The following is a 23384-nucleotide window of genomic DNA, read 5'->3' on the forward strand; positions in this document are numbered from 1 at the left end:
TAATTGTATGATATGGAATTTCCCCATCCTGCCCTTAATTTGACCTTAGGGCAGAGTTCATACATTCCCAGTCACTTTCTGTGAGTCAAGAATCTCCAACTAGTAGAATTTAAAGACTCCATTCCCAAGTCTAACTCAAATCTCATTTCCACACCTAAATTTCTAATGTAAAACAGAGTGAGTAACAGTCCACAGCACACAGACCTGTTAGAAGATTAAATGAAGTAATATACAAGCTTCAAACAGTGCTGGTCACATAGTAAGCACTTTAGGTGTTAGCTTTCATTACTCCCTCCCACGGATGGCAACTAACCTTTTGCTCCTGGAACTCTGAGTGGCTGACAAAGTGAGGTCGGCAGTCCTCCTACTCCAGAACCTTGGCAATTTAGGTTGGAATCCTTTTCCCCTTTCTCTCTTGCTAGTCTAATTACTCTGACGTACAGGGAAAAGAAATGGCAGGAATTGCTAGGATTGCCTTCCTGGCTGCCCGCAGGCAGCAGGAAGGTACCCTCACCTCATTCTAGCTTTAGTCCGCTGGGATAGCTTTTGCTGATGGGATGGTTAAGTCACAAGTGATGCAGGGACTTCATCTCAGCCTCCCCAGGAGAGGGCAGCCAAGCCTTCCTTCCCCTGCCTTCAGCAGTCCATGCTCCCATCCCCTTAAAAGGTCGGGCGTCCCCTGGCCGGCTGGCTGCCCGCTATGCCTGACCCCCACAGCTCCCATTTCCTCCCCTGCTGCCCAGGCTCCTTCTCAGGAAGCCTCAAAACATCCCCATGCCCTCCCGGAATTCCAAGTGCCCACTGCGAAGTGAGATGGGGGAAGAGAGCTGTTAATTTCCCCCAACTTTCAAACTCCGACTCTCTTTTACTTCTCAGTGTATTTATTTGCTAAGGGATAGGACTGGAGATGGGGGGATGGAATGACATTTGGGACTAACAGAACCATTTGGGGCTGTAAATACTTAGGGAAGTGTTTGACTCAGACTGTCAGTGGGTGCTAGTTAGCTATAGATTTGGGATAGGGTGTGGGGAATTCAGTAATATCACCTCTTTATTCCATCTTTGGGCCCCTCGTCACCAATAACAAATGTCCCCAAGAAAAGTCCCACTAAATCATCCTGAAATAGGGATCAACTATCCTCTCCAAACATCACTCTAACCTATTGTAGGTACAGGTCCTGATGCACAAACTAAAACGATCACATGCCTAGGTGAGGGCAGACAGGGACAGAAAGTGGGTGTATTCTATATATTTTGAAGGATGATCCTCTTTGCCCCTAAATACTTATAAGAAATGTATATAGTAAAAGAGGATGCTGTTGTAGCAGGAATATAGCTGCCAAACATGAACGATTTATTTATCCCATTCTGTGGGCAAATCAAGATGAATATAAAAGAAGAAAGAGCATAAAACATGTTAAAGAATCAGACTCAAGAAGTCCAAAATAGCCCTGACTGGTTTGGCTCAGTGGATAGAGCGTCGGCCTGCGGACTGAGAGGTCCCAGGTTCGATTCTGGTCAAGTGCATGTACCTCGGTTGCAGGCATATCCCCAGTAGGAGGTGTGCAGGAGGCAGCTGGTCGATGTTTCTCTCTCATCAATGTTTCTAACTCTCTATCCCTCTCTCTTCCTCTCTGTAAAAAAATCAATAAAATGTATTTTAAAAAAAAGAAGTCCAAAATATAAGTTATTAACAACACTAATCCTTCATGATAATGAGGGAAAGAGCTTGTAACTAAGGAAGTCAGATTCATGACTTCATTTCAATTAAATATAAAAACCGAGTTATTAAGTTTGTAAGGGAACACTATGTGAGAAAGTGAAAATTCACACAGAAGTGAAGTGAAATAAATGATTGAATGCAACAAAAGAACAACCCAAAGCAATTTAATTGAGAGCTACAGAAATTCTGAAAACGGAAAGATCAATGTGTGTGCGTATAAATGAGAACTTTCATGGCACAAGATGGCCCTAACTTTCGCCTTGAAATACAGAGCTAAATAGGCAGAGACTCTGATGTGCCACATTAGGGTACAATATCAAGGAAGGTACAAAGTCAGGAGTAACCATGACGACCATAGGGAACAATGAAGAGACTAGCTAACTGGAGAAGGTGTTAAAACAACAATAGAACAAGGAAAGCTTAACTTAGATATTTATATACTTCATGCTCAAGCTTGTCTTCAATATTTGGATTTCAACTATCAATACTATTAACTAACGGCTTTCAATAAAAAAACTTTCTAGTGACAGGACTTTTTGTTCAAATAAAATCTAAATTATTTAAACCAGTATAAGAATAGATAAGAAGCTACATCTGTATTCTCCTTGTTTGTTTTATTTTTTTATTTAAATTCTTTACTGTTGAAAGTATTACGTAAGTCTCTTCCCCTCATTGACCTCTGCCTGCCTGCTCCCACCCCCCAGCACATGCCCTCATCCCCCTACTGTCTGTGTCCATTGGTTATGCTTATATGCATGCATACAAGTCCTTTGGTTGATCTCTTACCCCCTGTGTTCTCATTCTTATTCCCCAGCCCTCATTTTATCTTATTCCCAGAGCAAACTGCTACCCACAAGCCACAGGATTCGTTCTTGGAGCACAGGTTTAAAAATACTGTGGGATGTTTTTGGGGTCTGAACTAACTTTTAGTTGGTCCCATTCTCATCTAATTTCATACCCTATAGGTTCCTCCACTCATGGTTTCACTGCAAGCTCTAGGGAGGCATATGCTCCACGAGGCTTAATGTTGGGAATGTTTAAGTCAGTACAACGTTTGTAATATAATGTCGTCAAGTGTACTTTAAAGAACATAAACTGCCCTCGCTGGCTTGGCTCAGTGGATAGAGCATCGGCCTATAGACTGAAGGGTCCTGGGTTCGATTCCAATCAAGGGCACATGCCTGGGTTGCGGGCTCCATCCCTAGTGGGGGGCATGCAGGAGGCAGCCGATCGATGATTCCCTCTCTTCACTGGTGTTTCTATAGCTCTCTCACTTCCTCTCTGATATCAATAAAAAATATTTTTAAATAACATAAACTTATGAAAATAAGGCTTTGGTTTAATTTATGTCAATATTTTAAAATAAGCAAGTGTTGTATAATTATAGAACTTTTATCAAAATCCAGCTTAGTCTTAGGCAAAAGAGCAAAATACTTTGTAAGTATAGCATAAAAAAAAACGTATTTATATGGTGTTCATACATGTCCTACAAGAAGAGAGACAACCAGTTTAGAAACAGCTTCTAAAAGGTTTGTCGAGGTGAAGTGACAAGGGTAACTGGGAACTCAATTTAAATTTTTAAGAGTAACATTCTGATAGGGGGGAGGAAAGAGTTACTTTGCCTTCTTGACTAATAAAATTATCAGTAAAAAGACAGATGTTTCCATTTTTTTTAAAGATAATTCCAAGTTTATAAACTCTTTTCTCAATAAATTAGACTCAGAAAAGTTAGTTATGTCACAGATAATAACGATCAAAGATAAATTTGAAATAAATTCGTCCACAGTGTGTTCATTTCCTGACTTGCATGACTAAGTCAGAATATGATGAGAAACAAGCCCATGCACTCCCCGGAGCTCACCTGGGTGGGGTCTGTGCTAAAAACAAGAAAAGGTGAATGAGAGCCTGCACAATCAGCAATGAACAACACCCCTACCCCAACTGTGTCCTCCATACTAAGCACCCCAGCATCCCACTGAGGGACAGCGGACAGGGGAGGAAGAGAGGAGAGGAACTCTACTGACAACAGACCATTAAGTGCAAATCAGTGCGATGAGTGGCGGGATGCTCAGCCACCCTTTATGACCAATTCCAAGGGTACTCGCAGTCAAGCATACACCACACGCCACAAAAAGGAAGGATAATGGAGGATCCTTCTAAAACACAGTATGGCCTCACAGGCTATACTTATAATAAGTTGTGCCCAAGGCACATCATTACAACATTTTATAATATAGGGGAGGAAAATATTCTGAAATTTCCAGGGAAAATAAAACATCTAAAAATGCCGAACTAAAATGAAACAGGCTTCTTCCAGCAACACTCCGGTGAGAAGACAATGGCCAAGTGACTAATCAATTAGGAAGTTAGAATAGGGAGACTTCCGTAAGCGCAGCACTTCACGGAGCTCAATACTTCTCTGGAAACTACTGGAAGATATATTCCACACCAGAAGGAGGAAGTAAGCCTAATAAGGCTGTTGACTTCTTATGTACTTTTATTTACACGAATTACTTTCATAAGAACTAAAAGTTGTTCGTAAGACCAGGGTTAGAAAGATGGTTAAGGGCTTTAGGTTTTAATGAGATTGGTAGAAACTGAACATTTAGGCACTCACTCTACAGACACAATCCACAGAATTGCCGAACGAGTGCTAGGAACTGTTACATTTAGCTACTTAACAAGACTCCTATTATTGCTAAACTAAACTATAACAATTTTTGCCTGAACAGTTAACTTATCTCCTAATTTCTCACATCTCCAATCCATTACAGACTTACAGTGTTACCTTCCTCCAACAAATGTCAGGTCATGTAATGCTCCCATTTAAAAACCTTCTAATGGCTCTTCATTGCCAAAGAGTGCAAACTGCTTATCCCAGCAGCTTAGACCTAAATGATCACCACCAAGTTAACTTTTCCGTCTCATGTTTTACTCTTCCAGCCACACACGACCACCTGCTGCTTCTCAGACTCAGCAGAAAGAAGTTAATTTTCTCTAAAAAGCTAGTCTCCTATCTCTGTGCAGAGCAGGGCAGACATTTCAGAAAATACTAGGGCATGAGTTAGTGATTCACTGTAAAGCGTTCCCTACAATATGCTCATATCTTGTATATATAACCATAAAAAGTTGAAGTTACGTAAAAATATTTTTGTCTATAAGTATAGATATCAAATTTCCATGTTTTGGTGTAATTTGGCCTTCATTAATCAAGGCTATGTATTTACATGTAAATAAATGAAAGTAGAAAATTTGTAGTCATGTAGCAGATATCATATCCTATATAATAAAGAGGTAATATGCAAATTGACCCTCACACCCTCACACAAGATGGCCACCCCCACGTAGTCAAAGATGGCTGCCACAAGATGGCTGGCAGGGGAGAGTAGTTGTGGATGATCAGGCCAGCAGTGGAGGGCAGTTAGGGGCAACTGGGCCTGCAGGGGAGGGAGGGTAGTTGGGGCAACCAGGCCAGCAGGGGAGGGCAGTTAGGGGTGACTGAGCCAGCAGGGGAGGGCAGTTGGGGGCAATCAGGCCGGCAGGGGTGCAGTTAGGCGTTGATCAGGCTAGCAGGGGAGTGGTTAGGGGGTGATCAGGCTGGCAGGCAGGAGAGCAGTTGGAAGCCAGCAGTCCTGGATTGTGAGAGGGATGTCCGACTGCCGGTTTAGGGCCTAAACCAGCAGTCAGACATCTCCTGAGGGGTCCCTGATTGGAGAGGGTGCAGGCTGGGCTGAGGCACCCCCCCCCCCCCGTGCACAAATTTCATGCACCGGGCCTCTAGTAAAACTATAATACTGGAAATCATAAGAAAATGTAGAGAATGACCTTGACATTCAATAACACACCTAAAACTTCAAGAAAACACAATAGGTTAAATTTTATAAAAAGGGAAAAACTTTTGACAGACAAGTGAAATTATTTAATTAATTAACATACCTTGTTAATTTGCCAATAATCTGTTGAATGGATCCCTAACCATTTACAATGCTTCCTGCCTGCCAACTCTATTATTTATTAAATCCCTAAAAATGCCACTGTTTCTGTGCATAGAGAGCTAAAATTGGTCCCAAACAGTTTACCACGGTGGGGGCCCAAATATACTAAAAATTCTGTAATTAAGAGTTTTAAAAAAATTACTCTTTACGAGTAACTTAACAGACAAGAGCTTGAAAAAAATTCAGTAAGTCATCGTTAGTAATTTGTTTGAAAGCAAGATGCTCCAGATGGATTTCGCTTCAGAACACAATCCAAGAAATTTGACTATATATACACAAAAGAGTCCAAAAGTTAACATACAGAGCAGACAACAAGAAAGTTCAATAACCTGCTGAAAACAATGAAGATACAGTTAACAATCTCAATTCTATCTTCTATAATAATAAAAGCACAATATGCTAATTAGACTAGACGTCCTTCCAGACGACCTTACGGATGAAGCCACGGTGGGCAGGGGCCGATGCAGAGACCCACGGTGGCGGGGCGGGAGTGGGGGGAGCAAGCCCCTTGCACGATTTCGTGCATTGGGCCTCTAGTTAAGTATAAAGTAAACAAAATAACAGATATAAGGCTAGTCTTTCAAAGAAATTTGATATTAATATTCTACTGAAAGTAGTCTGAGAGGTATTTCCTCTATATGTAGGAGCTTGGTTGAATAAGCTACGTACTTACTCAAGAGTGTAAACTGAAGATTAAAAAAAGGAAGATTGCTATGACCTCATATGGAGTGATTTCCAAGATACCTAAGTTCAAAAGAAAGATGAAAAAGAATATATATATATATATATATATATATATATATATATATATGTGTGTGTGTGTGTGTGTGTGTATACACATTTATACATAAACACATACATAGTATACTACCTTTTTATATAACAACAAAGGGGAAATAATAAAATGCATTCTTAGTTTTGCAAAACAAAACACAGGAAGGATAAACCAGAAACGAATGAAAGTGGTTACCTACACAGATAAGAGGGAATGAAGTGGAGAAAATAAAAAAGGAAATGGAATTTATCCGACTATACCTTTTACTTAGCTTTTACTTTTAAACGACATTAATGCTTTATAAATTGAAAAGATGGAAAACAAACCCAACACTGGATGAAACAAAAATATGAACTGAACTATATTTATCCCAAATAAATAACTACAATGAAGAAAATAAAAAGAATTAATCAGGTAACTTTTGGACACATTACTTATACACCCTTACTGGGATGTATTCTAAGGCTAATAGAAGCAAACAATTCTTGAAATTTATTTAAGAGGTTTGTGTGGCACTTCCCGAACTGTTTTGTGGTAATGTGGACTGAGCAAATAAATAAGTACGGGAATGTTGTTGGGAGCCACAGCTCTTCCTGCGGGTGAAAGGAGGTATAAACTCAGAACAGCGGAAGGAGAGGAAGAGCCCGGTGAGCCTGGATTCGAAGCAGTGGTTCCAGAATGGACTGTGTCCGCTGAGAGAGCCCAGCAGCAATGACAGCCAGTGGAAACAAGCACTTCCAGAGCTACGTGTCTAAATACCATTCCTCACCTACAGAAAGCAGGGCTACTTTAAAGAATGATCGATTCTGGAATAAGCCAGTCACAGAAAGACACATACCATAGGATTTCACTTATATGTGGAATTTAATGAATGAAATAGACAAAATAGAAACAGACTCATGGATACAGAGAACAGACTGATACTGTCAGAGGGGTGGGGGTTAGGGGCTGGGAAAAAAGGTTGCGGGATTAAGCAAACACACACACACACACACAACAACAATAACTCATAGACACAGACAAGAGTACATTGATTATCAGACACAGACAAGAGTATATTGATTATCAGAGGGAACTGGGGTTGGGAGAGGTAGGAAAGGGTAAAGGGGGTTTAAATGGTGATGGAAGGAAACTTGACTTTGTGTGGTGAACACACAATAAAATATACAGATGATGTATTATAGAATTGTACAGCTGAAACCTATACAATTTTATTAAACAAGGAAGGCCATCCCAATTAATTCAATGAAAAATCCAACTAGGATAACGAGTTAAATTTTAAGACAATTACCAATGTCATTTTATTCAACTGAATATGCACCAATTTTAAATTAGGGTGGTTTTTTTTTTTTAAGGAACACAACAATCTATTCACTCAGGTATTCGACATTTACTCCTACAGAAAAGCAGATTTCTTATTCAAAATGCTATTTCTCACTATTAGCAGTTTTGCATGTATAAATTATGTTTGACATTTGATACTGAAGTTAGCAGAAAACAAAACATAATAGCATAATAACTTTAATGAGTCTGTAAGGGGGGAAATGTATTAAAGTTACTTAGATGGGCATCATCCACACATTTTAAAATATCAAGGAACTCCTTTTCATGTTCGTACAAAGCTTTAGTATTGATCAACCACTTCAATCATGTCAAAAGGAACAAAATGTACCAAAAGAGAGCAACATTTTGATGTAGAGAATAACTACAAACTGTACGTTTTTGATAAGGTATAAAATGTAGCCATTGTAATTTTACTGAACATTTTCTGTTTGCCTTTATTTACTGTAACCACTTAGTAATTAAATTGTAAGGTCAGAAACATTACTAATGTCAACCATCTGTATATGTTCCAGCAGTTTCCAAGGCATTATCAGCAACACAAATGAATGATGTGCTTTCTCACACTTTCTTTCTACATCTCAACAGTCATCACAGCAAACTGCCAAAGAAATGATTCGTGAAATAATCATCACTTTAAATACCTAATTGTTACTTTAATCTTTTCAGAGAAGTCTGTTAGTTACTAGTCAGATGAAATTATCATGCTAGTGATTAAGATTCTTCCTAAGCAATATCTCCAGTGTATCCTATTCTCAAAATGCTAATTTGTAATATTTCATACTGCTGTTATTCATCGTGCTCATTTATAAACACAGCGCAAAAAAAAAAAAAAGGCACCTATCTCTCTTGTTATCTTATCCCTGGGGCTTAGAGATGTACAGAATTTTCCTAAACAATAATTTCTAATCTCCCAGAACCCGTCACATTAGGGAAAAAGTGCTATTTAACATACATGGTGCATGCTGGTATTTTTTTCCTAATTTTTAAATTTTGTCATACATCTCATACAAACATAATCTATATGAAACATAAACATAATGAGATTATGTAGAGATTTTATTTATTTTGTTTAGCTTCTCTGCACTCTTTCATTCCTCTTATTTAAATCTCTCCTCTCTTCCTCATTACTCCCCACATCAATATCTGCACGGTGTATTCCATAATAACAACCCAGTATATTTCTAGGTCTTCTGCCAAGCTCACAGAATCATACACAAACATGAGCAAGAATGCACACACCAGTGTGGGGTTTGGCGGCACACTACCAGTGTCCCCCGATATCTACTTCCCTCTTCCTTCTTTGGGGCCCAACAGCCACCACCAAATATGGGCAGGGCACATGCTGTGGCATAAGGAGGCTGCATGACCATGTGACTAGGTCTGGTCAAGGGGGATGATGAAATAGGAATGATTCAGGCAACGTAGACTGGACATTTTCAAAACGAAAGTGGCTTTCCCCCTGGGCTCCTTTCCTTCTGAAGGATGGCACTGAACGATAAGGTACTGGCGAGCCACCGACACCTCAGACCCAGAGACTGACGCCACCTGCCGAGGACGGTGGGACTTCCCCACTGGCCCGGGTCCCCGATGACATCACTGAGCGCAGGACTCCCTGCACACCCTGGATTGCTCAGGAGAGCTCACAAATTCTCTTCTTCAAAGCACTACACCCTTAGCAACACATAATTTTATTAGGAATGTTTCACATGCAAACAATAATTTTTGCATCTCGCTTTTCTCTCCTCAAACAATACCTGCTATAGTTTTATTCATTCTTTTTTAATGCTACCCATTATTTCTTAGTGAGGAAAAAACAAAATGTGTTCAACCATTCCCCTTAATAATTATTCACTTTATAGTCAGTGCTTTTAAGCCACAAAAAATACTGTCAGAATGCATCCTGCACACTGGGCTTTGATTTCTCCAGGATGGATTCTCAGAAGACCTGCAGGTGAGTCAATGGTGGATATACTACCTTCAGAGAGTTTGCCCTCTATTAACGGTAGGTTCACGTTTCTACCAGAAGAGGATGGAGGCCCCGTTTTATTTTCTCCAGGTAAATGACAGGTTCCACCAGCATCATTTATAGTCTGTTCTCAGTGTATTGATAATAACCTTTGTTACTAAAAAAATTTGGGGGGCTGGGCAGGGAAACATAACCTGCTCTGCCCAAAGCATTTAAAGTAAGGAAGTGTTCAAGATCCGACAGGGACATGTCCAAAAGATACCGGAGCCAGCTTGAATGAGCAACAAAGAGCCAAATCTGGAGCAATTTGAACATCCAAATGGAAAAATGACAGGAATGGATTATAACATTGAATGCAAAAGATGAGTACTAATGCTAAAAGATAGTAATAAGTGATTTAGGCAAGACTCATCAATAAATGCTAAAAACCACTGAGTATGGGGGAATGGGATAGTCACACAGTCTCAATGTACCAGCTCATTAAAAAGTGTGTGGGGGGAAACCTTTCAAATGGAGCAATCTAGTGGAGAGCACACCACTTAAATCAAGCAAATTCAGTAGCAACAATAATGTGACCAATTGAGATCATGTGGTCCCTACTGTGACACTGAGGACACTTCCCGCATGCAAAAAATATCACCCGCAAGAAAGGCAAGCATTTTTATTATTCATATTTTGCATAACATAAAACTTGCATTCCCAAGTCTTGAGCTATAGTCAATCTATGTTTACCAACCTATGTTTGTATTTTAAAACATCTGTAATATTCTCAGGATATTTAATCAGACATCTATTGAAACCATGATCTACATTAAATTCTTCAAATTAGGATATATAGAAAAAAGGTAAATAAGTAATGAAGGTGGAAAAACACTATATGACATTAATTCAATAAACATATACAGGCTACTTTTCTATGTGCTATACTATTTGACAGGTGCTAGGCAAACAAGCATGAATCTGGCAAAGTAAATGCCACCTTTATTCTTTTCATAAAACTTTCTAATCATAATAAATCCAATGGGGAAAAAAAACAGTATTAACCTAAATTCTGGTTTTAAAGGACTCTGTAATGGTGGATCTAAATTAGTTAGAATCCTCATTTAACTATATTAATCAATATAATAGAAATACTGTAATATAAAATAAGTGTTATATTAATTGATTCGTTACAGAAGTAGAAAATATAGTGATTAAAAACAGGGGATTTAGAATCAGACTGGCTGTTTGCATCCTGGGCCCACTGTAATTTTACAGTTCCTCTATCTGTAAAATGGAGCTGATAATATGATGTTATGGAGATTAAATATATCAGTGCACACGAAGATCTTAGCATACTTAGTGGCAACAACACAAACACCATATATGAATGTTCATAGCAGCATTATTTGTAATAGTCAAAAACTGAAAATGCGCTAAATGTTCATCAATGAATGAATGGACAGAGACTATGTGGTACATCTACCACAATGAAATACAGCTCAGTAATAAAAAGGAACAAACTACTGCTCTAGCCAGTTTGGCTCAGTGGACAGAGCATCGGACGCAGACCATAGGGTCCCGAGTTTGATTCCGGTCAAGGACATGTACCTTGGCTACAGGCTCCTCCCTGGCCTGGGCCCTGGTCAGGGCTCGTGCAGAAGGCAACCAATCGATGTGTTTCTCTCACATCTATGTTTCCCCCTGTCTTTTCCTCTCTCTTCCACTCTCTCTAAAAATCAATGGAAAATTATCCTTGGGTGAGGATTAAAAACAAAACAAAACAAAAGAAACAAAGTACTGACACATCTACATCAAGAAATGAACCTGCTAAGAGAAAAGAAACCAGACAAGAGACTACAGATTACATGGTTCCATTTATATGAAATATCTACAATAGGCAGATTTATAGAAAGTAGGTTAGTGACTGCCTGAGACTGAGGGTGAGAATGAAGATTAACGGTAAGTGAGCATTCTTATTAGGAAACGAAAATGTTCTAGAGATAAATTATGGTGATACCTGTACCACTCAGTAAAATTACTAAAAAATCAATGAATCATACACTTGAAATGAGTCAATTTTACATGTAAAATAATCTCAATAAAGTTGTTTTAAAAAAATAGTTACTACATGATCTCACGCATATGTGGAATCTAATGAACAAAATAAACTAATAAAATAGATCCAGAGACATAGCACACTGTCCAGCTTAAAAACCTCCCAGGACTCTCTATTTCCTATGGGACAATGTCCAATCTCCTGAGCATTCAATCCTATTACCTGCCCATTCTCTAAACACAGACCCTAAATTAGACCCCGAAGTGCACTCTCTTCTGCTTTCACTCCATCGCTATTCCCTGGTGCTGAAACAGCTTTCTCTCAAGTCCAGGTCACCTATCCCGTGAAGACTGCATTAGACATCCCCACATGCCCACCTCCCAAATGAAGTCTGAGTCACCTCCTGCTCTGTGTTTCCACCGGTACTTGGTTCATGAAACCAGAAGACCTCTCATCACATTACAGTACACATGTACTCACGGTGTTCCTCCCCCAGTCCCTGGCTCTTTGAAAGAAGCTCGTTTTATTCCTATTTCACCCATAGTCCCTAGAGTGGCACATAAAAAGACTTCAACAAGTGTTTATGAAATAAATAAATCTCATTTCAGAATGCCTAAAATCCATCTACCCTGGATGTTTTATCAAATAATTGAGGGCAGTGGTGGTAGACAAGTACAGATGGGTCCTACATATTGAGGTAGAATATTCGCCAGCTCCAGCGGTTTCGGCAAGAACAGAAGAGCCACTGAGGTTTACGCTCCTCTCCTCACTGCGCTGCCCCAGACACAGAGCCACGCTAGGATAACAGGACAGCAGAGACGTGTAGGGAACGCGGGAGAAGGAGAAATAAATAGGGAAAAATCCCAAACTGAAGCTACAAAAAGAGACGTGTTGAGGGTCACAGGTTACAAACTCGGGGCTCGCTCATGACTACTATCATCTCCATCACTGCTCTCACCACTCCCCCTGACAACAACCATTTACGGATCGCTTCCCTGTTAGCTGTGGACACTCTGCTGACAACGACCACACATGTCATTCAGCGTTCATAACAGCCCTATCACAGAGGTATTATCCACATTTCAGAGACAATAAAACAAACCTATCAACAATGAACTGCACTGCCCAAGGTTTCATAGTTAATATGTTAAGTCATAGAGCCAGGATGTGAAAAAGGGTCAGGCTTCAAACTTCTCTTTCGGCTCTGCTATCCACGTGCCAGGGGTGTGAACAAGTTGAGGACTGGCTTGACTGCTTTGCATTATTTGGTTACCTTTGTGAACACAAGTCTTATTTTCGTCATCGCTAGAAAGGTATCTATGAGGGCACAGTCCATGTCTAATATGCTTTATTTCTTCTCTAGCACCTCAAAATGATCTTTCTATATAGTAATTCCTCAGTACTTGATTAGTTTCTATTAGAAATATTGGTTACTAGTAGAAATAAAAAGAGGTTTCAATCTTTAGTTAGCATTAAGCCAAATACAAAAAAAGATGATGTAGCTCCTTTGACTACAGTATGTGCTGGGGTAAGACTTTAAGCCATCGATTGGAATAGGCCCTAAAACACCAACCACAGCTATAAAATTAAGGATGGTTTGGTATAATAATACACTAAGATATACTGCTCTTTTCTTTAGATCTGGGTATAAAGATCATAATTATATATGAGTAGTCATATATTATAACAAGCACATGAACAACTTACTTAAATGTGGAAATAAATAAGCTTTAATTGTTAAAACCTATTTCTCTTGTAGAAAGATGTAAAAACATGTGAGAGAGGACTTATGACTTCTATATAATTTTAAAGTCAATGTCAGTACATGAGGCAAAAATCAATTAGAGACAAAATAATCTTTGAAAGTCTTTAAATCATCCTTAAAGCACAGTATAATACAGTACCAGCTCTCAATGAGCCCATCTCGACAGTTTTTCCTCCTGCGCGGAACAAACATCACCATTTCCTCTGCTGTGTGCCACATGGAGTATTTGGCTCATGCTCGGAGGCCACATTGAAGGAAAGCGCACACATTTACACTCAGGCACCATAGTCAACACTCTGAGGTACTTAGACCGTATCAGTTCCTGGAACAGGTATTCAGGAGCTGATTCCATCTGAGAGAACAGCATATCCCCGTCTTTCGCGTCATGCTTGCTAGGCATATGCTCATGGTGGAAAAAGAGCTAGAATTACTACTGTATTTAAATTATTTAGTGTTTTGTTTTGGGTGTTTTGGTTTTCAGCTTGAGCCCAAAGATATAAATTTGAATAAGTTATATTCCCAGAAATGTGACTCTCCTGTACCTGCTGTTGTTGATTGTACAGCCACAACACAGATGCCTAGAATTTTCGGCACAAATTATCTAACACTATAGTGTGTCATCTAAAAAAATAAAACTGATCTTACCTTCATCTATTGATGCTTCACTACTATATCCATCATACTCTGCAGACAGAGGACTGTATTTTTGTCTTGTTTCCCAAGTATAGTTCTTTTGTCTAGAATCAGCCAATGGTAGTCTGGAATTGTGTGTTCGGGATAAGGCCTCATGGTATTTACCCAGTGCTTCATCTTCACTTTCAGAGGATGAACCATGCTCATCTCTGTCCATGTAGGAATTATCTATTTGCAACAACAAGGAGAGCAAATCAAAATTTTAATGCAATAAAGAATGATGAATTTGTTATAGTTTTATATATATATATATGTATATATATATATATATACACACACACACGTGTATATGTATATGTATGATATACACATGTATATATGTCATATATATCCATACACACACAAATATATAAATACATATAAACAAATACACAAGCTAAATTTTCAGTTTTAGAGAAGTATAAACTTTTCACTTAAAAAGCCCAAGACTTTTTTTTAAAGCTCAAGATTTAGATTTTATGGGGTTTTTAAAAATATTTTTATTGATTTCAGAGGGGAAGAGAGAGGGAGAGAGAGATAGAAACATCAATGGAGAGACTCATTGATGGGCTGCCTCCTGCATGCCCCGTACTGGGAATCGCGCCCGCAACCCAGGCATGTGCCCTTGACTGGAATCAAACCCCAAGACCTTTCAGTCCGCAGGCCGACACTCTATCCACTGAGCCAAACTGGCTAGGGCTAGATTTTATGTTTTAATAGAAAAAGATTCATTTGTATACTCCAATTACATAAATAATGTTAGTCACAGGGATTTTCCTACAATGTTACACATAAAGAAAATAATAAGGCCCGTCATTTTACACAATTTTTCTAAAGGATCAGTAGTATACAAAGGATGTTATAGGTATTGCCAAAACATACGGACATGATTCAAATAATTCATGTTACAAAAGATATTATGATCTTAGCTGAAATTTTCAAAATTGATAGTTCTTATACTAGAATTGAAACAGACAAATGGGCAAACATATACATGAGTGGGCAAAAGTAGGTTTATAGTTGTGTATACGTGAAACAGACATCTAAAGAAACAGAGTTTATTTATTTTTAGTTCTCACCTGAGAATATGTTTTTTTATTGACTTTAGAGAGTGGGAGGGAAAGAGAGGGAGAGGGAGAGAGAGATAGGGGAGGGGGCAGAGGGGCAGAGTGGCAGAGGGGGAGAGAGATATGCATCGATCAGTTGCCTCCTGTACACTCCCTGATGGGGTTCAAACCCGCAACCTTTTGGTGTATGGGACAACACCCCAACCAACTGAGCCACAAGGGCAGAGTATTACTTATTACTATTGTATTATTTGTATTACAACTGTAAGCCTACTTTTGCCCACACTGTATTATTAGTGAAATTATAGTTGGTAAAACTTTTCTAGAGAGCAATTTGGTAATGCATATTAAGCTTTTAAATCTGTACAGTATTTGATCCATTTCTAAGAATTTATCAATTCCATTTCTAAGAATTCAGCCTAAGAGAGTAATAGGTGAGCAAACATATATATTTAAGACAATTCAGTGCATTGTGTTCAATAGCGGAAAAAAAACAAAAAATAAAGTAAAACCTAAACATCCGTCACTGGGCCTTGGTTAAGCAAATTATGATATATCGATGCAATGATATACTACGCAGTGAATGAAAATGAAGTCAACTTATAAGAACTCACAGGGAAAAAATAACTAAGGTCATAAAATAGAAGGTATATTCATAATCTCATTTTAAGTATATATATATATACACACACACACACACGAACACTCGCCTACATGCAGTAGATACACACATACATGCAGTATATATTTATATACACATACAAAAATGTGTGGAAAGATATACAAAAACTTAACACTTATTATCTGCAAATGGTGAAATTACTAGGAAAAGTTTTTCTTACATATACCTATATTTAATATAAAAATTTTAGGTGTCATAAATTCTTTATTATCTTTAAAAGCACTAGTGGTTACCTTTTAAAAAGGTAAAACTTTTAAAACTGCAGCATGCTAAGATGCATTTAAACTAAGATGCAACCTCCTTAGAATTATAAATCAACTCTAGAAAGATGAAGTGACCACAGAAGGTAGAATTTGTGAGGTCTAGATATTTTTTTCTTTATATTCAGTTGAGATGATCTGTACTAAAGAAATCAAGGTTTGAAATCCAAGTGGGGAGTCGCAGGATAAGTAATTTTACAATATGGGACAGGAATTGAATGTTTAGAGTTAGAGCTTAGGTGTCACCTGGTTTAAGTCCCACCTTTTAATCCAATAAAACCAAATCACAATAGGGTAAAACTATGACCAACATTTCTGCGTTGCCAAACTTTTCACTAGCCACGTGCAGCTATTTAAACAATTAAAAGTAAAATTTTAAATCCAGTTCGACAGTGCTACTAACTACATTTCAATTGTTCAGTAGGCATGTGAGACAGTGGTTCTTATACCAAGTAATATGGATAAGCAAAACTCGTCCATCCTTGCAGGAAGTTCTATTGGGCGGTGACAAGATAATGGCAGATCTGGTCCAGAACCTAGGCGTTGTGACTTCCAGTTCAGAGCTTTCAGACTTTTGGGGATACCATGGGGGTGATCTTAAGGCACTGAGGACAATAACTAGAAATTCCACAGTCACACTTCATATATTATAAAATACTGCCTAAAGTAGCCCTGCATTCAGAAATAGAGAAGGAAACTCTCCCTCTCTTTTTGTACCTGATAAGCTTTATGTCAGAACCAAGTACACGGGAACTAGTAATATCACAGTTTGGCTACATAAAGAGATAATCTATGAGTCAAATAAGTTTTAAAAGGATTTTTAGAATATAACCTGTTTTAGTGCTGATTATAATCTGGAATATTTGAAAGCTATTTGGTTTCTTTAGGTACCAGAATGCTTCTTAATGAAAACAAATCAAGACAAAATTTAAAACTCTGTACTGCTACTTGTCAAGTATTTATTTCCAGAGTGCACCCTACTCATATTTTATGAACAAAATAATATGTAAACTATTCTACTTAATATTTATGTCTTTCTTTATTTCTGCTACTTCATGTAATAATAGGTTACCAAAAACCTCCGAGCCTAACATTCAAAAGGCTACTAGAAGAGTAGATTAAAAATGGACATAAAGTTGACCTTTGGCATTCACAGAGGATTGGTTCTAGTACTTTCTGCAGATAGCAAAATCCAAGGATGCTCAGGTCCCTTATGTACATCCTGCCACATACTTTAAATCATACCTTAATTAATAAAGAAAAAATTAAAAATAAAGGGATAATATGCTCAAAAATAAATAAACCATCTCTAGATTACTTATAATACCCAATACAATATAAATGCTATATAAATACTTGATATACTGTATTGTTTAGGGATTAATAAGAAAAAAAAGTGTATACATGTTCAGTACAGATACAACCATCACAGGCCTAACTACACAGTACATGTCAGCGACAAAGTAACATTTAATATGTGTGTGTGTGTGTGTGTGTGTGTGTGTGTGTATATATATATAATATATATTGAATATATATATTCAATCTTTAGTTGGCTAAATCCACAATTATGGAATCCATAGATGTGGAAGGCTAACAGTATTTCCGAAAACTGGTGTTCCCTTTTTAGTTAGCTCATTCATCCTGAGTCAGCCTCTATTATATCATTTAAAAAAACATTCATATAATTGATAAATAGCAGATCCTTATTCCATATAAATCCATGCAGAACTGAAAAAGTCTTCCTCATTTCTGCTATTACTCATATTTTGTTATTTTATGAGAATCTAAATTTATTGAAAAGTTCTAGGTACATATTTTATAAATAAAAGCCAGTATACTTTTGGCCTTGGGATCAGACCAGCAATAAATGGAAATTATGGTATTAACAGAAATAATTACTAGGATTCTGAAGCAATTCTGCAACCAAAACCAAATAACTATTGGTTGTTTTGAAAATTGTTATACATATTGTGGTGGAAAACTATAAATGTTTAATTGGAATCTTAATTCTGTAGAGAATTCATGAATAATAATAGATTGTTTATGTATATTCACTGTATGAACATGTATGGCTAACTGAACAGACACATATCCTGAAGCATGTTACTCAAAAAATAAAATCTATTGCTCCCAAAGGAAAATATAAAACAATTGATATAGGTACTGACTAGGATGGACTTGAAGAGCAACACTGTACAAAGGACTTTGGCGTTAGTTACAAAAATAAAAATTTAAATGCAACTAAAAATAAACTCCAACTAAAGGATTCACACTACTTAAGAAAGCCATGGAGTTTCTGGTTGTAAAAAAACAACAACAAACCAGACATTTAAAAAATTAAGGTTGTTGAAAATTGGCCAAATAATGCAGGGACCAGAGGCAATACTTAGTGTGTGTATTGCTCTTTGAAATGATTGTGAGAGAAAAAATGATTTTAAATATGTCTCCCAGTAAGAAGAATAAAGAAAGTCTCAAAACAGATATATAGGCATGTATAGGAAAGTTCAGAAATTTGGATGATATTTTCCTAATTTCAAAAATCAAGAGAAATTTTATCACTCAAATCCACAGTAGGAGACCTCACCTTTTCCTGGTATTATCTTAGAATATTTTTCATCTTTACTCTTTGCTTTTCCTTTCTTGGCAGAAATGGCTTCACTTTTCTTTGTTTGTATGTCTCCTTTCACTTTGTAGCCTTTTGTTGCATTTATATGTTCTTTGATTTTTCCATGTAATTTATCTTTAGAGCTAGTTGATGGTGCTAGATGTTTGTCTTCTTTCATAATGGATTTCCTTATCACATGTCTATTGCTCTCCAAAATATCTTTTGGAGAGTTCTCATTTCCTGAACACTCATTTCCTTTCGATCCTTTCCTTTTAATATGGTTTTCAGCTTTCTTTAAATGTTTTTCTCTCGTTTCTTGACACCTTACCTCCTTTAAATCATTCTTACCATTACTAGAAATTCCTAAGCCAATGTTTTTATACCTGTCTGTAGGTCCAAGTTCTTGGCAAATAGATCCAGCCCTTGCATTCTGCTCAACAACTGATATCCCACCGTCACTCACATGGCCTTCCACAGAATTACCAGCTTTATTGGTTTCTTGACATTTTGATAGCATCTGTTGCCTATCATTAATCTGTTTAAACGGTCTTTCTTCATTTGTTCCTTGATCTTGCCTTTGTGGAACTGAAGTAGTATAACAATTCCTTTGATTTGCTGTGTGCTCTAAATCGGATGGTGTTTCCTGACAATCGGTGTTCTTGGAGACTTCTGGTGACACGGCGTCTTCTTGTTTAGAAGTATCCACAGCTCCCGCTGCTGAAGACCTTTCCTCTTCTGTTTGAAAGCCATTCATCATACTTGTCACCTGTTCAGAAACCGCGTCACTTAAAGCATAGCTGACCTCCCCGACAGCAGTGGTCAGGTCTTCCACAGCGTTACTGATCGTGTCCACCAGGGAGGACACGGAGGGCAGACTCCGCTGCAATTTTCTGAAAAATGCCATTTTCTATTTCCTTGTCCCTACAGGGTACAAGAATGAAATTTTCTCTTCTCAAAATATCAACCACTTGGAATTTGAATTTAACATTTGCTTAAATGTTGCTATTTCTGAGCTCGATATTAGTATTTCGCATGGTGGCTTTTTAAATCTTTCTGTAAATGCATTATGCATTTGAAGAAGCATGTCGAAGCAAAGACTCTTCCAGAAAAAGAAAAATCAAACCACTTGCTTTTAAGTATAATATTTTTTCCCACTCCAAAGCTATCATAACAGCAGCAAGACAATTATTTTCCCCTCAAATACTACTGGTTTTTAATTCTATACCTGTAAGAAGAAGTATAAAAAGGATTTTTACTATTTACTTTTTGTTAATTTATTCATAGTCTATGCAGGGGAACTACCCTATCTTATAAACAAACTACCAATATCACTTCAAATTAAGAAAAACAGTAAGGGGAAAATATGTAAGCAATTGTGCACAGAGGTTAGAAAGGGGGGGGGGGGAGCAGAGGGTGAACATTTTCTCAGTAGCTATGACATGCAAAGCATTGTGATTTATAAATTTTACTTTATTTAATCTTATAATAACTCTAGGAGATAAACACTGTTATTCCTATTTAATAAGTGAAAGAAAAACCAGGCTCAGAAAAATTAAGTTCCCTGAGAACTTTCCAATGGATTCTCAAGGTCAAAACTATTTTTATAATAATAGTAAGGAGATATTTATCCTCTCATTTTTATTTGCTCACAAAAGAACACTGGAGTCTTCAGCGACTACATGACAGACTGAATGCAGAAGCAGATGTGAGAACCCAGCTGTCCCTTTCTTCTATGCCAGTCATCAGAGATGTTCCAAAAATGTAAAACAATGTCACTCTTCTCACCAAATTTGTTTTAATAAATATACTTTTTAATTAAAATGTTATTTATATTAACATGTCATAGACTTATTGTTGTTTTAATAAGTAAATTGAGAAATATATTTTAAACTCTCCTCCGCTTTAACTTCTAATATGATGCATATCAATAGATACAACTCATATAAACAAAAGTTCTTTGGGGACCTCAATAATTTTTAAGAAAGTAAGGGGTCATTGGACCAAGAAACATCACAAATGCTGATCCAGAGAATTACTGGAGGCCGCCTAGAGATAGCTTTAGCCAGTTCATTTTATACAAATGATCAAAATGCAGGGTTGAATAACCAGAAACAAATCAAAACCGCATAAAGTACTACAGCTTCCTAATGCAAGTGACAGATGTAATTCAATAGCAAATAGATTTTTACAATGAGGCGATCACTTTTTAAGTTACCAGAAGAGAAAAACATCTCTCCAATACATGCACTTTGACCAGGAAAGCAAAGTTTCTCTGTGTGATGCCTCACAATTCTTCCACACTAACGCCCTGCCATGACAATGGTCAACTTGCTCCTGCTGTCATTTATACAACCCAGTCTTCGGAAACAGCAAATAAGGAACTCAATAACTTTAAAAAATAACTCCAAGGAAAATGTTTCCTTAAGAGAAAGAACAATATTACAGCCCTCCCTCGTCTTTCCTAATATTGAGTAACAGTAAGTGATACAATGCCTATACATGCCAAGGAAGGGAAAGGAACACTAATTTTTCTAACCAGACTTTATACACCAAGTTACTAAAGAAAACCTTCTCCAAACAATCCAATTATCTATCAGCTGAGAACCCAACAGCAGGTAAAGAAAAGAGTGAGTACTTCCAAAAGCTTTCTAGGGACATGGGGGGAAAGCTAATTCAAGAGTTATTTGGATAAGAGATTTAAGCTAGACAAAGCAACAAAAAATTCTCCCTTCTTCTTAAAGCATATCTATTAACTTTATAGTCTCAAAAGTCAACATTTTATCTTAAAAATAAGTTATTGTGTAGTAGTAGCAATTCATCTTTATGCAATAGATTAGCAATTTGTGGACAACAGAAAGATTACTAAACCTAATTTACTTAATAGATCTTTTATTCTCACAGAATAGTGGTTCAAATGTTCATTTATAGTATGTCAAAACCAATCTTTTTAGTATGTATTTTTAAAAATAATAGGATAGCACAGATACAAAGAACAAACGAGAAGCAGTGATGATACTTACAAATTTTATCTTGTGAATTCTTCCTTGTACTGTATCCTGAACCAAGATCTGGAAATGCGCCAACATTTTCAAAACAGAACTTCTTATTAATATAGAGAAAAAGGAGCAGCATCAAGATAATAAACACCCCAACCGCTGACAAAAATCCAACTGCCTCTGGAGATACTAGAGAGAGAAAAGTCACAGCTGTAAGCATTCACTCCTCTTTTAACTACAAATAAGGAAACCCCCATAGAAATGTTAGATTACTATCTTTTTAAAATTATATTTTAAAATTGTCATAGTTCACAAGAGTTTAGTTTATAAGACAAACGGCACAGTTTAACAAGTTATTCAATTCACTCAAGAAAATTTGTTCAACTCTTCTAAAAGTTTCCCTATAAATTACGTTAGAACAATCTTAAAAGACAAAGTCTTCAAACTTGGCAGTTTTACATTTAGTTCATTGAAGAGTATTACAAACATTTTAACACAAGAATTACAAAAAATATTTCCCATGCAAGAGCGTATTATTTAATCAAATTTGTGAGAATGTATATCATTACTCATATCTCTAAAAGCTTCAATGGCCCTTTTTTTATTAAATAAACTCTGGACTTAACCTGACATTCAAAGTTCCAGCCTCTCCCTTCAATATTTTACTCCAATCAAATGGTCCCACTCATTGTCTCAGAATCAGGTCCATAAATTACTATACACCTTGTTTTTGCTCTATCTCTTCCCACTGCTGTAATGAGCAAGTCTCTTCTCTACCATATCCCCCCTCTACCACATCCCACTCATCCATTCAACCAACCAATATTTTTGGAGCATCAGCCATACACCAAGCATGATCATATACACAGTTTCTGTCTTCCATGAACAGTCTGATGAAAGCAGTGACAACATGGCATAATAAAGGCTATGATGTGGGGGAGGGGAGAGAGGTAGGGACTATGAGACCCATAGAAAAACCTGATCCAGTGCTGAAAAATCAAGTAATCTTTTCTGAAAGTTATGACCTCAATGATTACATTTTAAGAATTAGTAAGAATTAGCTGAGTTAACACTATTCCAGGCAAAAGAAACAGCATGTGCAAAAGTGCAGAGACAGGAGATCATTGTATAGTCTAGAAACGCAGTAAAACTTTGTTGTGATGAACCCCCAGATTCTCAAGAAGATCTGATCTCAAAGGAACACATGAAATCATCCATGGAGATCTTGTAGCATAGAAAAACAGACAAAATCTTCTCCAACTTCACCAATCCTCAGCAACCCCTCTTTCCTTTCAACATCTGCATTATTTGTCACTATGCCAATCATTTGGAGGTAACAGGAACTCAAGTTTTGTATCCCCAGTGCCTTAAAGAGAATACTCAAGTATCAACTGAGAATAAATCCTAAGCCTCAAATACCCTCTACAACCTACAACCTGCTTTCTTCCTCCACAACTAAAATGTCATCTCCTCCAAGATTCTTTTCTTAGTCG

The 23384-nt window shown here is 37.4% G+C and overlaps 2 protein-coding genes across 3 annotated transcripts in view; both read right to left on the bottom strand.

Moving 5' to 3' along the window:
• The window catches only part of SYT14 (synaptotagmin 14), a 143744-nt gene that overhangs the window by 66359 nt on the left and 54001 nt on the right, over nucleotides 1–23384 (bottom strand). For both annotated transcript variants that reach the window (XM_079761946.1, XM_079761947.1), the window contains exons 3-4: nucleotides 21916–22080; nucleotides 14252–14467 (exon numbers count right to left, since the gene is read on the bottom strand). In XM_079761946.1, the coding sequence (XP_079618072.1) occupies nucleotides 14252–14467; nucleotides 21916–22080 (381 nt within the window). The remainder of the gene's footprint in view (nucleotides 1–14251; nucleotides 14468–21915; nucleotides 22081–23384) is intronic.
• On the bottom strand, nucleotides 18846–19966 carry LOC307093714 (uncharacterized protein; the record flags this gene model as incomplete). Its single annotated transcript, XM_079762008.1, has 1 exon — nucleotides 18846–19966. Exon 1 carries the CDS (start codon nucleotides 19797–19799, stop codon nucleotides 18846–18848), a length of 954 nt encoding a protein of 317 aa, XP_079618134.1. The 5' UTR covers nucleotides 19800–19966.

The sequence above is a fragment of the Cnephaeus nilssonii genome (assembly GCF_951640355.1).
Source record: "Cnephaeus nilssonii genome assembly, chromosome: 21".
NCBI lineage: Eukaryota > Metazoa > Chordata > Mammalia > Chiroptera > Vespertilionidae > Cnephaeus > Cnephaeus nilssonii.